The sequence below is a fragment of the Chaetomium strumarium genome (genome assembly GCF_033439665.1).
Source record: "Chaetomium strumarium strain CBS 333.67 chromosome Unknown B0T15scaffold_5, whole genome shotgun sequence".
Lineage (NCBI taxonomy): Eukaryota > Fungi > Ascomycota > Sordariomycetes > Sordariales > Chaetomiaceae > Chaetomium > Chaetomium strumarium.
This window is the reverse complement of record NW_026944433.1, coordinates 3341811-3359491: the sequence shown is the minus strand read 5'-3', so window position 1 is coordinate 3359491 and position 17681 is coordinate 3341811. Positions and strand designations below refer to the sequence as shown.

General features: G+C 54.5%; 5 protein-coding genes across 5 annotated transcripts; 2 read left to right on the top strand and 3 right to left on the bottom strand.

Moving 5' to 3' along the window:
• Positions 1-298: 298 nt before the first annotated feature.
• B0T15DRAFT_504068 (uncharacterized protein) lies at positions 299-1929 on the bottom strand. The gene is made up of 2 exons (XM_062867485.1): positions 1378-1929; positions 299-1301 (listed from the first exon to the last, which is right to left on the bottom strand). The coding sequence occupies exons 1-2, from the start codon at positions 1577-1579 to the stop codon at positions 406-408; spliced, it is 1098 nt and encodes a 365-aa protein (XP_062720680.1). The 5' UTR covers positions 1580-1929; the 3' UTR covers positions 299-405.
• A 2752-nt stretch (positions 1930-4681) lies between these two features.
• B0T15DRAFT_255456 (uncharacterized protein) lies at positions 4682-6101 on the bottom strand. Its single transcript, XM_062863240.1, has 2 exons — positions 5088-6101; positions 4682-4973 (listed from the first exon to the last, which is right to left on the bottom strand). The coding sequence occupies exons 1-2, from the start codon at positions 5602-5604 to the stop codon at positions 4768-4770; spliced, it is 723 nt and encodes a 240-aa protein (XP_062720679.1). The 5' UTR covers positions 5605-6101; the 3' UTR covers positions 4682-4767.
• A 1422-nt stretch (positions 6102-7523) lies between these two features.
• Positions 7524-10394, top strand: B0T15DRAFT_255426 (kinase-like domain-containing protein). Its single transcript, XM_062863239.1, has 6 exons — positions 7524-7891; positions 8036-8418; positions 8533-8944; positions 9086-9784; positions 9842-10015; positions 10121-10394. The coding sequence occupies exons 1-6, from the start codon at positions 7607-7609 to the stop codon at positions 10190-10192; spliced, it is 2025 nt and encodes a 674-aa protein (XP_062720678.1). The 5' UTR covers positions 7524-7606; the 3' UTR covers positions 10193-10394.
• A 1580-nt stretch (positions 10395-11974) lies between these two features.
• On the bottom strand, positions 11975-14192 carry B0T15DRAFT_255393 (endo-xylanase). Its single transcript, XM_062863238.1, has 4 exons — positions 13674-14192; positions 13555-13618; positions 13195-13469; positions 11975-13100 (listed from the first exon to the last, which is right to left on the bottom strand). Exons 1-4 carry the CDS (start codon positions 13744-13746, stop codon positions 12346-12348), a joined length of 1167 nt encoding a protein of 388 aa, XP_062720677.1. The 5' UTR covers positions 13747-14192; the 3' UTR covers positions 11975-12345.
• A 1814-nt stretch (positions 14193-16006) lies between these two features.
• Positions 16007-17361, top strand: B0T15DRAFT_537981 (uncharacterized protein). Its single transcript, XM_062869656.1, has 2 exons — positions 16007-16481; positions 16998-17361. The coding sequence occupies exons 1-2, from the start codon at positions 16351-16353 to the stop codon at positions 17149-17151; spliced, it is 285 nt and encodes a 94-aa protein (XP_062720676.1). The 5' UTR covers positions 16007-16350; the 3' UTR covers positions 17152-17361.
• The last annotated feature ends 320 nt before the right edge of the window (positions 17362-17681 follow it).

The following is a 17681-nucleotide window of genomic DNA, read 5'->3' as shown; positions in this document are numbered from 1 at the left end:
CAAACGTGTGCGTGCGTTGTGGAGGGATGTCATGACACGGTTCAGGTGGAAGTGGTTGACGGCGTATCTGCAATTTTTCCTCTTGAATTGCGTTGGGGGGTTTTGACGGCTTTGACGACTCTGAAACGTGTTCACTTGTCTCGTACATTTCAGTCTAGCAATTCATTCGCACATGTCAAAGCCCAGGTCTATGAAAAAACTTAAACGTGCTCAATGGCCCCACTGTTCGAGTACTAACAACTGGTTTATTGTTACCACAATGGCTATTGGTACGGAAGGTGCAAGGCACGGTCTATTTCGTCATCCCCTGGGCACACAGTCCCAGGGCCACTTCGTCCTTCTTACAACCCACACAAAATGAACTGATTGATTTGTTACATTTATGACTCCTAACGCCTACCTAATCTAATCCAACCCAGCCCCCTGATCTCCTGATTCCCCCGCTAAAACACCTCGTCGGATCTGCTCCAGCGGCTCTGATGAGCCGCTCGTCACCATGACACGTACCGCCGGCCCTGAATGCATGAGCCATCTCAAACCGTCCACGAAATCGGCAAAGCTCTCTAACGCCTGATCATTGCTCCTGCACCGCCCGTACAGAGCGTCGATTCTGTCGAGGACGATGGTCACCGAATCGATGTTGGCTCTTACCATGCGGCCCCTAAACACCATCCATAGAATGCTGGCGGGGCTAGCATTTAAGATGCCGTCGCCGTCAAGCAGACTGAGTCTTTCTTGCCGCCCGTTAACGCTGCCGTTCGTTGGTCCTGTGTCGTGCACGATGGGGAGTTGCGCAAGCAGGTGACGCACGACGAGAGGCGGCCAGGCCTCGGAATCTCTTGGCCGCGCGCCGCAGAAGTGGTGGCAGACGGGCTGCCCCCTCGCTTCGGCGTCACGAACTGCCTCCACCGCGAAGCGGGTCGGCCAGTTGTGGATGTGAGTGTACTCGGACCCATCTATTGTCAAAATCGTGGAGCGGGTTGACGAGACGAGCCACTGCTTGAGTGCCTCCTGGATGCTGTCCCGGTGGGCTTCTTTGCATGTCCTGGAGATCCTTTCCGGGAACGACATCGAGTCATGAAGGTCATACCCGCGTTTGTAGCCTGCGTAGACGCCCTCGTGGCCTTCTATCCTTGAACAGACCGCTGAGGCGTTGACAAGCTCGTCAAGGCACAATTGTGTCTGGGCTGGGGTCTTCACGGGGTTTGTTTCGTCCTCCAGAGCGGCCGGGTCTTGCATTTGCAATGCGACCCCTTCACCGCTTGAGCTGGCGCGCAGGGACTGTATCACAAAGTCTCGGACTGTGTTCGATTAGTAAGTGATTCAAGGGTACTAGTAAAGACGGTACGTCTAACAAGCAGACGGGGATGAGCGTACTGTGGCGGTGTTGCAACTGTGAGGCCTTCATGGGATCCGGAGTGAACTCTTTGAGGAAGATTAAATACAGGTTGACAATCAACTGCTTGTTGTACGAGTTGTCGATATCAATTCTGGCATCCACGTGCGCGCCGCCTGAGGCATGCACTCCGTTGATTCCAGCGTTGGTTTGGGGGCGGGGACCTCGGCAGTCGTCCGCCATGGAAACAGGTATTTGGGCGGCGACATGCCAGATGGGCTCCAAAACACCTGGCGCGCTGCAGCCTGGAGCGCAAGCCAATGGCTAATGTTTGGGCAGCAGCGATGGGCATCAACACGTGGCCGAACGTGTTGAATGCAGAGACAATATGAAGCGATAGGAGGGCACTCTGGGTGTCCTCAAATTCTGAAACTGTCCGCACACACAGGAATCATGAATGTCCCAAGCGGTGGCAGAAGCGACGCACCCGGGTAGTCAACATCAGGCTGCCTGCCTTGCTCAGCTCATCGCGGGGTTACATAACCCCTAGACACGGGCCGGTCGGCGCAGGAAGAACGAGTGGCGGGGTCGTCACCTATGGGAGCTATTGCAGCATGTAATCTTATACCGGGAGAGCCTCGCACCTCCCGTCGCCTGCGCCCAATTTTTACGCTCCCCTGTTCTCCCCGCAGTGGAAGCCAGCCCTTGTGAAGGCGCTCGCACTCCCCCAGCTTATTAACCACAAACACCTCTTCGGACCCGCTGTTACCCAGTACGCAGAGCAAACCATATATGAGCACAAGGCCTGCTCCGTTGAAGCTTATAAGTTATGACCACGCTGCTTGGTGCACCCGTACTTACTAGGACCTGACTCCGACCTGTCACTTACAGAACTCGTGGAGCCGGGAAGACGGTGCTTCTGCCCCACCACTGCACCCTCGGCACCCAATCACTAGCGAGTATCAGCAGCGCTGAGTACCGTATAAATCCGTGAAGATGGGATATGTCAAAGTGGGGCTCGCTAAGGGTTTGGGCATTAAAAGTGACGGGAGCTCTCTGATGGGTTGAAACTCGAGTTGCTGCTCCACTGTAGCCGGCAGAATCGCCATGACGGCCGAGAAGACAGCTGCGAGAGACCAGGGCGCCTTGCGCAGCGCCACTTTTCGGGCATTGCAGGCCATTCGAGCCCTGTAAAACCTTAGCGGGCCCCACGTAGCATATTATCCCATCTTCGAGGATTTGTACGGTATCACTATCAGACTCTCCCCACCCAGTGGCGGTTGCAAAATCGGCCCATATAGATAGTCCGCGTCTGTCCACTGGAGTGACCACAGGCTGGTCAACCTTATCATCTTATGTGCGAGTCCATAGGTTTAATGTACTGACAGGGAATATGCAGTCCGCTCTTGTGGGGGTCAAGCAAGTTGCGTCGGCGTCTGGATTGGATGGTGTCTGGACTCAACCGTCTGCCGCACGGTGTTCTATGCTAGCACGCAGGCCTATGCTGGGCTACGACATCACCCCTCCCACTTGGACGTCGCGAACGACGGAGATGCAGCTAGCCGATGACGATGGCGGGACTGCATCATGACCACTTACACATCATCGTCACGAAAAAGTATCTGGACGAACGTGATTTGAGCACTGCAACTACTATCTCAAGCGGATACTCTTGAAGTTCCGAGCAGAGCCTCGACTTGTTGCGCGGCAGTGCGCAGAGGCAAGGGAAGACAAACCCCCAAAGTTCCCTCACCATCCTCGCCCTTCACATATCCAACGCATTTCTATGCTTGGGCAGCATTCTGTTCCAGGAATACCCGGTGGGTGTACCGTGTAGGCACGACACTGCTAGTGGCAGTGTCCCATCTTCTCCTTCATTTGCGCTTGAGCAACTCAAACACGTGCTCGTCGCTGAGTTTCTCCGAACACTTCTCCACTAATTTCCTGTTGATCAGATGCTGGGAGGTTGCGATGATGTTGACTATGTCCGTGCCCTGCCCGTCCGCAGAAATTTCCGAGATTTCGGCATGGATGTCGCGGTCGGTCCGCACGATGGCTTCGGTTGCGTTCGACATGTGGGCGCCGGCTGTTGCCCTGAGGCGCGCTAATCTCGGAAGTGTTGATGCGTTTTAGCAGTGCTGCAAATTTTCAAGAAGACTAAAGGGGGAAGGGGGGGGGGGGGGGGGGGGGGGTGGGGGAGATGTGAGGGCACCGCGTACAGATTAAGAAGGTGTCCGTGCCGGTTTTCACCTTGGCAGACTCCGAGGCCACAGCCGTGACCGGGATGAAGGGGCCAACGCCGGCGCTGCGCCCAATCTGGAAGTTCACCGTGGCCCCAGGACAGGCTTGACTAGTCGTGCCACCGGATATTTGTTGGCCTCATCGGGCTCGTGGGAGAACTGGCGCAACTCCTGGGACATGGCTTCGTCGGCGACTAGGAAGACCTCTTCGGGCTTCAGGTTGAGGCGCTCGGCGATGTGCGAGCGGAGCTGGGCAACGGTCTCGCTGAGGCTGAGCTTGAGCTTCACGGGCTGCTCGGTGGGACCTGTGATATTTGCGTCGCCATCGTTGTTAGCAGAACGCCTTGGGCCTCTTGTCTGCGCACTGGGAGGGGCGGACGTTTGCGAGCTTGGCTGATTTCGGTCGACTGCTGCGCCGTGCTGTGATGTGGGAGAGAGCCTCACCTCGAACGTCAAGCTCGTATGAAGCCATGGTGCCACAAGTTTCAATACTTGGTGTTTCAGAAGAAGCTTGTGGTTGGACACACAGTTGAGACTGCCTTGTCGAGGTAGATGTTCAAGATTCACGATGTTGTGGGGAAAGTCCTCCGTGGAGAGCCTGACTTCGACGACGCGGGGCGTTGGGGGGACAGAGACCAGACGAAAGCAGCCTTCCCTTCCTGGTCTCGAGCAGAGCCGCATGCCCTTACTCACTAAGCTTCAGTGTTTGGTTGCCTTAGCACTGTGGTCAGGACGTTGTCTGCCTTGGAACTCCCACCCTACCACCCTCCCTATGCAATAGATGTCTACCTGGTAAGCTGAGCCTCTGATAGCACTGCACAGGCGGTTGCACAGGCGGTTGCGTGGGCAACCGTGAATTGTCGAACTGATACGAACCACACCATCAAGGCTCACATTAGCCAATCATACGTGTCAGAATACTACTGGCCATCAGATGCTGACCGAAGTTCCCCGATGGTCTTGTCTGTCATCCAACCAAGTCCCGCAAGTCCCGCGAGGCTGAGAAGACTTGCCCCGGGCAAGCCACGTTGTTTGTCCGGTAACACGGAAATCAACGCGGAAAGAAGGTATCATCCCGCGGAGCAATGATTCCTTGCTTGACTTGAGACTGACGAGATTGGTAAGAACCGTAGTAACCAGAAAGCCGGTGTGTGGAATATACTCTCACCTGCAGGAGGGTTAAAGTCATATCTACTTACATGCTAAACATCTACTAACAATACGTACAGAGAATGCAAGCATGATACTCCAGACCCACTCAAGACAGCCCCCACCGATAGGACCGCTACATGGCCGTGTGCGGTCGCGCAGTAGGGAAGGCGGAGTGTGTTGCGCACGGGTGTATTCATGGCGTAGCCGGCCCGGCCTGGAGCAGGATGCACACCGTACACAGGTAGCTGTGCGTGCAGCGCGGTCTGCTCGTTAGCTTACCGTGTCCACCACGATGGGAATGCCTGAGACCCAAGGTATATGTGGAGTAGCAGACACCGGGTAGCGATGAGAATGCTTACCTTGCAGCTCAGCCGGCACAGCGAACTGCTTTGCCTCCAATGGAGATGACGTTCCTCTGCCAACTTCCATTCCACGCCTGGTTGTCCTTGATCCATGCCGTCGGCAAACCCAGGCCTTCCCAGACTTCGATTGAGTTCTCTTGTTTGGCCCCCTCTGCAATGTTGTTGTTGATTTCGAGCTGCGGAATATCTTCTTGGCTCTCGATGTCTTTCCGTATGCTCTCAACTCCCGCCTCGATTCTGTTGACCACCTAGCCACGCCGGTCGTGGACCCGACGTGTGCCACGCTGATGCGGTAGCCTAGTGTATCTTGCGCGTCTCGGAGGCGGCCGACGACATCTCGGACCTCAGACTCGTCCCGTTGTCCCAAGACCAGTGCGTGTACGATCTGAAAGGCACGACTCCTCGTCTGCAGCTTTCTCATCTTCTCGACGGTCGCCTCGAGCTCCAGAGCAATATCGTATATCTCTTCCAGCTCATCATGTATCGGCTTTATCTGCAGCGCCGGTTCGTCCATGACTTGTTTTGCGGTGTCGGATAACCTCCAGAGTTGCGAGTCGAGGTCTTCGATGGCTTTTGGAGTTCGGCCTTCAGCCACTAAAACGCAATGACTGTCCAGCAAGTGATTCACTTGCGCTACAATGACCTTGGAGCCCTCAACGTGGAGCTCACGAGGCTGTTCGGAGAAGAGAACTATGTGGTCGAGGTGTGTTACCACAAGGCTTTCTTCGCAATTCAGGAGGCTTCGGCTGACTTGACAGTAGTTTCAGATGGGTCAGATCATTTTGACTCTGCCTCGTGCGCTGGCTGAGGTGAGACCGCTGCTTTCGGTGTCTGCTTTTGGTGTTCGGACTCCGGACGGGCTTCCCTGCTTCTGTTTCCTGTCCGCTCTGTGACCTGTGTTTTGTTTCCATGCCCATGATGAAGGGCTCGGTTGTTGACAGATTTTGGGCAGTTCGAGATCGTGCATATCCAGAGCAAGCAGCGGCACTATCAGCGTCGGTCAGACCGACGCCGTCGCGTGTGACTCAGGTGCTTATCGTGCCAGACCTGCGGCAGCACTCGGTCTTACTTTGCATAGCAGCTTTCCCGTTGAGCACCCCCACGCCCAAGGCTTCTTTGGATAACGAGGCTTGGAATCCGGCCCATCTCTGTGAACTACAATCCACGCATTTGTTCTAAGCTCAGCCAGATCGGGATTTGAAGGGACAGATCGTGTTCCAAACTTGGAAAAATGAGTTTCAGTCGGATTAATCGCCCCTACCTGGGTAAACATTGACGAATCGAAAGAACGTAATTCAAGTCGCAGCTTGAAAGAGTGTTAATAGGTAGGGGTAAAGATTTGACATAGCTCCTTCCATAACACATGGCGAACCCCTGCCCAAAATACAACAGGTACCTCCCAAGTGACCCCGCATAAAAGGAAGGAACCCCGAATATGGAAAGTGTGGATTGGAAAATTGTGGCGGCATTACACCGCTCATACGGCCCTCCAAGCGAATGGGTAATGTTTGGTTAGGTGGGTGTGTGACACAAGGGTCTCGGTGAGCTTCGCATGGAACCTGGAACCTCCCCAAGGCAATGGTCAGGCTGTCAGAACTTGAAGTTGTTCGCTTCGCCCTGTATGGCTGTCTGTCAGCGCTCGGTGCCGTCCCTGGTCAGAATTTCGTCGAGGTGTCTGTACCGGAGAGATTGGTCGTGGCGCGCAAATTTTATACGTATCCATTTCCACCCTGACAGTGTATTGTCCGCTCGGAAAAAGGGACATGAGCAGAGCACTGAGCTCACTGGCGCCGATACGACTGCATGGGATCTCGCGCAGCAAGGCTGGCTCCTGGAGCGTTATCTCGACTTGCGAAGACTGCGGCGGCGAACGAGGGCGACGAGTGTGATTGGCCGGGACCTGGAGATATTGCGAAGACATGATTGCAGGCGGGAATTTGTCGGTTTAAGCTACGGGTTTGCTAATGAGTGTCGTGTCGAAGTGCGTCCTTTGAGCAGCAACAATGCGTGAGTTTTTAGGACCCTGTGCCTACCTTATTATATGTGTCTTCATCTTTGACCCCTGCCGTACCAGTCCAGGGGTTCGGTTGCCTTGGCTGCTTTCCCAGATGTCCGATGGTTACACATCCCTCACTGACCGAAATTGTGTCACCCACCACCTGGACACAGCAGGGGGCCTCAAACGCCACCAATGCGGAAGGACACACCAAGACAACAACAGTACAGCGCAGCCGGACCACGAAAGCCTGGCAGTATGCCGGTCAATTCTAGGCCAAAAAAGGCTGTTCTCTAGGAATGAGGCTCTCGCATGAAAGGCCTTTGGCAACCAGGATGGTGAGCTGCGCCAACCGGAGAAAGAGACTTATAGGTAGGTATAAAATCTTCGTCAGACCACCTGGTCCGGCCCAGTCGCGGCACTTCCAGGTTGTATCCCAGACCAAACAGTTTCGTTGGCTGTACAGATCATTCCACTACCCAGACACCACATCCATCATTTTGAACCATCAGGCGGCTAAATGACACAGTCAGCTGAGCAACACCAGCCTCGAGATGACTCCTCTGGCACCTCTATGGGCACTCCATCCCCCGACATTGTCCTATCCCCTGATGGGCCTGGCGCTGTCCGCGAGGCTGCCAACCCTGATCCGCAGATAGCCGCCATCCGCGGTGAGGGCATCCCCTTCATCCTCTACGACGGCTTGGAAGCACCGCAGCATGCTGGCAGTCGTCGGCGGGGAAGCGAGGCCAGCGAGACATCTCATATTAGTAATATGACCATCTGGGACAGGGGCGAAGCGCAAGTATGTCAAATCCCTGCTGTCTATGCCCCAGTATGACCGACTCGGGAGTCTTTGAGTTTGTGCTCCTCAGACAGGCCTTTTTGCTTCCAAATTGCTCCCAAGACACTCTAATCAGAGACGAAGTGGCTGACATTGTTGGGCTAGTACCGTGCTGAACACCCGCTCGAGTCTCCCCGGCCAGCCAACGGAGTGTTAGCCACCCCGACCAACGAGTCTCCGGAGCCTCTCGTCGACCGTCTGTTGGGACTCCGAACCGAGTCAGGCCAATCCAACGGCGCCTTCTTTTACCCCCGCGGTGAGGTGGAGGCCCTGATTACTGCGGATGAAGTAGCCCGAGTCATCAAGCAAGGAAGATTCTTTCTCGGGGACAAGGTTCTGACGGACGACGAGATCCGTGAATATGCCTCCCGCGTCTGCTTAGATACACTACCCGACGGGACCAGAGTGAGCTACAAGAGAGTCTTTGCCATCTTGTTGCTTCTCCGCCGGGGCTGGAATGTTGTTCTGTTCGTCGACGAGCACATCTGGTATGTCAATTTCGCACTGTTTATGCCCTCGTCTGGTCCTGATACAGGGCCTTAATTTCTGAATTTCTCCCGAAGCATTCTGATTGGTAACAAATGACTGACCGAGTTGGGCAGCGATGCACAGCTCCCTCTCAAAGCCGTCCTAGTCAGCGGCAAGGTGAGGATGCGTCACAGACGCGCCGATGCTGACCTTCCTTGTCTACGTAATTGGGACAACCTTGCACACTCGGACTTCGAGCAAAAGCAGTGGAGCATGCTGGCTCCCTTTTTGGCCAAGCCTGAGTGCAAGAGGGCTTGGTTCTACCAGCTCTCCGACAAGGTCGTCCTTCCGTGGACAAGCAAGAAAGCCTGTGTACGTGAGGGAGGTTATGGCTCGATATCCAAGGTCAAGATTCACGCTAGCCATCACAACTTCGACGGAGGCAATGGTTTCTTCGCTGTCAAGGAGTTCAAGCCGATCAAAAGCCCCCCAACCTCTGGAGCGGACCTCTCCAAAGACTTTGAGCGCGAGATTGAGATATTAATGGTATGTCAAGCTCGCGGCGCAAGCCCCTATCCAGCTGGCGCGGGAGTCTTTGTGTTTCTCATACAGCGGTTTCACTCATGAATTACGTTTCTAAGGCATCTAGATTGAGGTGAGAAAGAAATGGCTGACATTGTTGGATAGCGCTTCAGCGGCGACGTCCACAACCACCTGATCTCACTTCAGGCGGCTTACCGCCATGGTGATACATACTGTGTCATCCTTCCCTGGGCCGATTGCGACCTCAAGGCTTTCTGGAAGCAGGATACCATCCAGGAACCTCTAGCGAAACGCAACCTCGCATGGTTGCTCAGTCAATGTGTCGGCATAGCCAGCGGTCTTCAGAAGATTCATCGTTATGTCACGACCGAAAGCACGACAGACGAAAGGGCCGATGTTTCGCCACACAAAAAGATCTACGGCCGGCATGGAGATATCAAGCCCGAGAACATCCTGCTTTTCCGCGACCATGAGAACTCCAAAGATCTGGGAAGGTTGGTCCTCGCTGACTTTGGCCTCTCTCGCTTCCACAGCGAGATCACGAAGACGTATTTTACCTACAAGGATATTGTCAGTACTGTCACGTACCGGCCGCCCGAGTGTGACATGGAGGAACGCCACGTATCCAGGTCCTTCGACATTTGGTCGCTCGGGTGCGTCCTACTAGAATTCGTCGCCTGGTACCTTGGCGGCTGGAACCTGGTCACCGAATTTGTTACCTGCCGCCAGACGTTTAACCCCCTATACCCTAACTGGCTGGTCGATGACTTCTTTGAGATCGTGAGACAGGAGAGAAGTTCACCGGGAACCGTTTTTGTCCGGGTCAAATGCGAAGTTCAGAATGTAAGTGCATACCTCGAGCATTCTTCAAGAGGGAAACTTGTCTCAACCAACTATTAGTTCGTCGATAACACACTCCACGCTCATCCGAAATGCTCGAAGCCAATCCACGATCTCTTGGATCTAGTTATGGAGAAAATGTTAGTTGTTGAATCGAAGGACATCGGCAAGCGAGCGGACTGCACAGAGGTGCACACGAAGCTCCAGAACATCTACCAGAAGGTCCAAACCATGGTTAGCAACCTCCAACCGCTGGCTGCCACCCCCCGGCAAAAGGTGGATAGCCTTCCGGTAGCGGTCGAGATGCCCCTCAACTCACAGGCAAGACAGATCGCGAAGGCCAAGTACACCGAGTTTCGCACGCATAGCGGCATGACCAAGACCCTGAATGCAAATGGCCGTCGTTCCTAATGGTCAGCCTCGACGCACAGCCACATCCAAAGTCCTGCCGACACACAACCACACAACCACACAACCACACACCACACAATACACAAGAAACATGCATTACCTTTATCCTCAAGCCAAGATGATCACAAGTGCGATCATGGCCCAGTGATCGCGTTGGAGCCTTTTGCTGGATGTTTTTCTAACGTTTCTTTGCTCCTGGTATGTTCTCTTCACGAGTCATGACCTTGAGGGCTCCGCAGATATCTTCGTCTGTCGCCCCGCCATGTGAGGCCGAGTGGTGCCGGGTCGAAAGGTTATCCTTAAGGGATCATGTTTTCTGCATGGCAGGTATTAGTGGTGGGAGGCTTTGTTAGGAGTTTACGGAGTTTGGACGACACGAACAGACGGAAGGCATGGCGGCATCATGCTGGATGGAGAGGCAACTTTGCGACAAAAGGAAAAGTCATTGTTAGATTTGTTGGTTCATGAAAACCCATATGTTCTTAGAGCACTGTACCGCAAGGGAATTCAGAGAAAACGACACCGTGTTCAAGTACCTAAGCATTCAATACATTACATTTATCTGATCATGCCCATCCTAGCCCTATCGCCACCATTCCCCCGCGCCGGTTCCTGCCTGTTAGACTGTCGCTCGATGCATCCATTGAGTATTCCGCCGCTAGAATAGATCGTCCATGGCGCTGGTAGCAGATCACCCTTTTCCCAGCATCTCTTCCGTGTCCGTGACCGTTTCGATTGAAGTCCCATCGACGAAACGACCGCTAGTCATGCGTGCCAACCCCGGTTCATATTCCAACCACAATAACCACATGGCCGCTGGTACCGCCGCTGCCGAGAAGCTCGTTTTTGTTCCAGTTCGCCAATAAAGACGTCCATTTGCGTCGTTTCTGTCGACCAGTCAACATCAATCCCAATCCCTGGGGCTACTTGCCTGGTGGGCAACGAGGAGCTGGAGCTCCTCGCTCAGGCCCAGTACCTCGGCCTTGCGGATGACCCCAAGAGCAAAGGTTGCGATATTCCCGTCAGTAGTGCATTCTGGAGTGGCGCATCAGTTGGACGCGATTCAGACCCCCTACCGATCTGCTTGACTCGGGAACGTGCATCCCAGCAAGCTGCGTCTGCCTTGCTACTGCTCCATAGCCGCGCTGATGCAGGACTGCGCCGGTGTTAGGTCGGTTCTCACGCTCATCGCTAGCGTGCGACGTGGACTGGCAATCCGCCTTCGGGCGATGTCGGCGCCGCAATTGGTCGTGAACCTTGGGAGCAGCGCGTATACTCGTTGCCAGTTCTGCTCCTGGCTCGCGTGGCTCTGTTGCGGTGATCGAGGCTTTCCCTCCACCATGAGCAGCAGGGTAGGCTGGGTCAGGCCGTACGGGCGACGGGCGCGTCTAATTTGGCGTTGATAAGCTCGGTCAGGTTGAGGAGCGTTGGGGCAAGCACGCCAGGTGACTAAGTCCACGTTGTGACCTTGACGCTCCTTCTATAGTAGCCCCACCGTTGGCGTTCGGCATACTACGGAATGACTCGCTCCTAGGCCGACGAGGCCGACAGGTCGCCCACTGGTGCAGCCAGTCGAGTGGGGCTAGTCGAGGGCATGAATTACGAAAGCGGCTATTAGCTAGACGAGGAGGAGAGTCGCAAACGCGTTTGGTTGGCTAGAAGCAGGATCTACAACGCGTTAGGGGAACTCAGTTACAAAAGGGGATGGTAGGTTTACACCATAGTAAAGCTGGGAAAACGGCGTTGATAAACGGAGTTGTGAAACTAAGCACGAACGCGTTCCCTACCGTTTCAATTATAAATAACGGTTCTAGCACGTGATCAATGCTCTGCTGAGTCAGCAAGCTGACCCAAATGAAAAGCGAATTACTCGGTTTAGATTCGCGCTTTCGGCCTCCCCACAATAGCGACATCTTTCTTGTCTTCGTTGTTGTTCAAAGGGGCGGTTTCTTGTCCTTAGAGCGACCAGTTCTGGACCCTTTTGAGCGGACAGGGAAGGTGTATAGGCAAAATATAACATGTATAGACCGCGACAAAGTATCTACTAGAAGAAGCTGATAAACTTGGTACCTATATACCCTCGACCCACGGCCCTCTTGGATTAGGGGCTGTCCACCGTCACGGACAATGCTAGTAAGAATAACCGGCCTCTCTTACAAGGCATTGGAGAGGGCATTGTACGCCGCCTTCGGCTGGTAGTTGCGGTCGAAGAGAAGCGGGTTCTCGCTCGACCTCCAGCTGTCCTTGTCCGACACGCCCCAGACGGTGATGCCGACGCACTTCTGGATCTGCAGGCAAGCGTTCACGACAGTGGTGTAGTCATTGGCCGCGGCGCCGGCGATGTCGAGCTCGGTGATGGCGATCTCCTTGACGTTGGCGGCGGCGAGGGCCTTGAGCGCGGCGGGGGCGCCCGAGGCGGCGTTCCATCCGCCCGGGGCGGCCAGGTGCGACTGCGAGCCGATGCCGTCAATGGGGATGCCCTGGGCGACCCACTTGTTGACGTGCTCGACCATGCCGCGCGTCAGCTTGGCGTAGTTGGCGATGTCGAGGTTGAAGTCGTTGATGTACAGCTTGGCGGCCGGGTCGGCGGCCCGCGCGGCGCGGAAGGCGATGCCCACAAAGTCCTCGCCCAGCACGCGGCTGAAGACGCTGTCGCGCAGCGACCCGTCCTCGGCGAAGATCTCGTTGACCACGTCCCACTGCAGGATCTTGCCCTTGTATCGCGTCACCATGGTCGTGACGTGGTTCTGGATCACCTGCGTCAGCGTGTTGCGGTCGTTGATGTTCTGCACCCACTGCGGCAGCTGCGAGTGCCACAGGAGCGTGTGTCCGCGCATGAGCTTGCCGTTGGCTTGCGCAAAGTTGACGACCGCGTCGGCGTTGGCGAAGTTGAACTGGTTGCGGTTCGCTACAACAATGCACGGACTTGGGTTAGTTATCATCACGCCTTTTTTCTGATGCGATAGCGCAGGGTAAGAAAAAAGAAGAAGAAAAAAGCTCACGTTCAATGGCATCCCACTTCATGCTGTTCTCGCAAGTGAGTTGTCCAAAGTCCTTCTTGACGATGCTGATCAACGGCTGGTTGTTGAGATGGTAGTGATCGATCTCGGTGCCGAAGTAAAGCTTCCCCTTGGCCTTGAACTTATTGTTCAGACCGTCTGCAGCACCACTGCCGCCGGTAGGGGCAGGAGCGCTGCCCGTAGTCTTGCTTGTTTCAGCAGGAGCGGGAGCAGCGCTACTGCTGGCTGTCCCAGGCACACACTGGGAGTACCAATCACTGGGGAAACCTGTTAGCAAAGGGCCTGGGCAAAACAGAGCAGGTCTCCATGAGAGAGAGACACTATGTGTGTGTGGTTACTGACTTGCTCTTCTGGCATACCGAGCCGGCAGCGCAAGTCGTGGGACCCGTCCAGCCTTGACCGCCGCCTATTGAGAAAAGGAATTAGCAAAGCACCCGAGTACTGAGAAAGCGAAGACATACACTGGCCCCATAGAGGGGATTGGGCAAGCACAGCCGCCGGGCCGACAGCGAGCAGGAAGGCGAGAGAATGCATGGCTGTTAATCAGATCTCCAAGCAAGACTGCACGTCGAAGCGGGCAAGTGGTTATGGAACGACAACACTGCAAACCCCCACGGAACGCCCTGTCCATTATATGCTTTCTCTCCTTAACGGAGCGCCCTCCGTGATGCCTCCAAATGGAACAGTTACACCGGCATTCTTTCCTATCAACAACATCATAACATGACCTACCCCTGTTAGCCGCCCCTATCACAAATTGGGAGGAGCTAAGGGAGTGGGATTGGTTCCGGGTAAATTCATCGACGACAGCCTTACAACAGCCCGCTCGGGTCGCGTTCCGCAAATACCCCCTGCAAGAGGTTAGTGCCTCGGTAGATATCCGGATGCTGAAACAGAATTTGCGGCTGAGTCGATAAGCGATGGGCTGCTTCTGAAACCTGGTGGAGACGTGTGCTTGCCGAGGATGTCATCCGTTAGAGGGGAAACACGGTGATAATACGACATTGTGTTCCTGATTACTGCTTTTGTCCACACCATGGCGGGCTTTTACAAGGCTTAGGTCCGTGACCAATCCGGCAGGTTGGCATATCTTGAACCGAGGGATATCAATGCCGTGGACGCTCCTTGCAGAGCCAAGAGGTTTTGGGACGTTCGGGCACAAGAGGACCAGCTATACATGGCGCGTAACAACGAGGGCGGAGGGCCTACAGTGTATTAGACTTTATGCATAACGTTAAGAATTAAAGGAACGGGTGCCGACCAAGCCTGGCCCCTACCCGACACACAAGTGGATCTTCGCCTTGATTTGCATGGCTTTACTAAGACACTAACCATGACACCACCCTTCATATCGAAGGTCTCCCCTAACAAACATCGAAGCATCTCACCGCCTGGTACGTAAAAAGCGGCTTTCTTGCCGAAGATTCCGCTGGGTTTGAAACGTTGGCTCGCACGCCGAATCCCGTGTGAAGTGTCGGCGTGCAAACTATCCTAATACGACTAACTTGTGCAGTTGTGTTGACGAGCATATATCCAATCTGGGAGCGCCTTGCGGGCAACATCATAGCGTCGGTTTTCTGAAAATTAGCGAAGGAAGGGGATAGGCGAGGACTATTTTCACAAGAGCAACCTGACGTTAGTAGTATCAATGAACCAACAGTTTGCCAGCGGCAGCAACACTCATCAGGCTTGTGTTGTGATAGCTCCAATCTCAGCGTCCTCGAGCAGACTGGGGTACCTTAGGCGGCTAAGCCCGCGTCTACGCCTTTGCCGGCGACGAGCATACGGAACTCATAACGGCTTCCATAGTAGTAACCCGTCGCGGTGGTCTTCTGGACACCCGTCGTCTGCAGGCAGGCCACTTACTGCCTTGGCAAGGATGGGATCCGCCGCGTTAGGTCCGTGCTTAAGAGTGAACTGTGTCGCGTTGAAACTGGGTGTGCGAACGAGTCTGCTGGGCTGTGGCCATGCTGTTCAGTGACTCACCGTCCTGTTTGTTTTGGAGATCATCTAGCAGCATCTGTTCGGGAAGGGAGCTGCGGCCGCATGTTGTAAAAGACTACAACTTGTTCTGCCCTTGCTGAATGCCAAAGATGTCCGTGACGTATCCAACGCCCACCTTATGGTTCTTACATACAGCCTTTCTCAAAGATGCACAGGTTGATTGTGAGTTAGTGTAAGTGGACCTTCCCGGTTGCCCTGTGGGATTCATCGTTCCATTATTGGCTGCTCATTTGATGGATTGGTCAGTTTCCATAACGGAAGCAGGTTAGAGTTCCAGAAGCAGGTTCGGAGGCAGGCCAAGGTGGCGCAAGTGGCTTGGTGCCCGTTGCGGTAATTCGTCCCGCACACGGCCCGAAGATCCCCTCGTGTCCTGCGGAAAGGCTTTTCAACGAAGGTGATTCGGGATGCGCTGCAATCAGCTTGGACGTTCAAGTGAGCACTTTTCCTGTGTAGCTGCCTGATACGGTTAGATCCCGCCTTGAAACGGCTGAACCTCTCAGGCGGGCCTTCGCTACCACGCGGAGCGTACATGTAGTCCTGTAGCTCCCATATTAATTATCGGACCGGATCGCTCCACGGGCGCGATGACTGGCGCGCTTCTCGACTGTTCCACTGCATGGTGTCGATGATCATAACCTGAGATCTTGGATCTGGGGTAATTAACCGGGCTGCCGGGCCTGTGTGGCGGGTTCAAGGGTTGCATCGGCTGGATAAAGTGCTAACTTTATGCTTCTTGTGTTCGAGGTGTGGTCAAAGGCTTCCGGTCAGATCTGGGCCGGGCTGACATTATGGGATTCCTAATGTTGCATCGGATCTCATTCCAATCCTTCGATATCCTTCTCCTATAGGGGTACTCAACGTGCTGGGCAAACTGATGATGACGTCCTCTCCAACTCGGATAGAGCAGGGCAACCACGCCGACGGTAGGCTCGATGCGTTCTTCGCCTTTCGCGGCATCGCATGTATCACAGCAAGCCTGCGTATCTCCTGGCGCGTACGGCCAGTCCGGTATATGGGCGCTGACGACTCGACTCTTTCCTTTGCCTTGGTACTAGGGATACACACAAATCCCAGACGTAATTTAGCCCGTCTATTCTTCTGACGCTGTGGACTGTCATTAGCGTTCAGGTATACATGCTTATCGTTGGCACGACTATGTACCTCGTTAGATGCCAGCCCTTCTCGACGAGGAGGGCACCTACGGCTACCGCACGAGGTACCTATACGCCGTACTTCATGACTTACGGCTATAAGTGTCTACAGCGGTAAGCTCACTTCGCATCGAGTCCATCTCTGCCCCAATAGCATCACCAATTCACAGTCCCGTCCGATCTTATCCTCTCGCTGCTACCGTTGCCTTCGTTCCTACCCTCCACCGTTCTCGGTTGGAAAAGGTCTTTATCGCCTGCCAGAATGGCTGCCACAGGCTTCAGCGTCGCGCGCTTGTTTCTTATCATGGGCTAATTACTGAGCAGAGGGTGGGTGACCCTGGTGGACGTCGAACAGGATATCCTCTGGAGCATGTAACTGGCCATCCGTGTATTGACGTCCTCTATCACACCCCTCTAAGCCCTCGTGTACCGCCTTGACGCAAACATGGCCCCTTCTACGCTTCACTTCTGTGACCGACGTGTCGTCCGAGAGCTTCCCTACACCCGCCCCTGCTGGGTTTGGTCCTCGTCTTGTTATCAGTTTGTCCGATACAAAGGCTCATCAGAACAGGCGATCAGAATGAGGAGAGTCGGTGACGGCGATGCTAACCAAGTTGGCTGTGGACACAGAAAATCACCCGTACAGCCGGCAAAGAACTCAGCGATGGGCGGTGCCCTGGCAGTCGGTATATGGGCCGTTTTGTTTATGAAGATGCTCGAGTATCAGGGAGCGGATCCTTACAGTGGTCACCGCATCTCTAGTCCCGCGAACCGGGACCTTTAGGGTTTGCTCATGAACAACCATTGGACCATGCAAATTTGCACAAGCAGCGACAAGATTTCGTCGCTGGTATAAGGGCAGCCGGTATCATAGCGCGTGCTGCCAGTAGGTACGCGAAGAATAGGAGGGATCAAGAGGGGAGAAGCAGGAGAAGAGAGGAGGTTACTAGTAGTTACTGCTAGTGTTAGCAGCTGCCATCCACTCATTGATACGCTCAAACAACATTTGCAGTGAACTAACATTTCGGTATCCTGTCTCCAAGTCACTAAGGGCCGTCCACAGGATTTAGCACAATGCTTGCACCGACTCCGACACCTCGTATTGATCCTCCCGCCTTAAGAACTTGCGTTAGACTTTGCTTGCAGGCAGTTAGTCTTCAACAAAGACCAATAGCTGGGATAGTCGGTCCCAACAAGTGGAGCATTCATGATATACGAGGCTGGATCTGCATAGACACAGCCTCAACAGCCCCGTACGCGTAGGAGAAGGAACGGGCGTGAGTAAGCAACACCGATCGACGGACTCGAAGATGC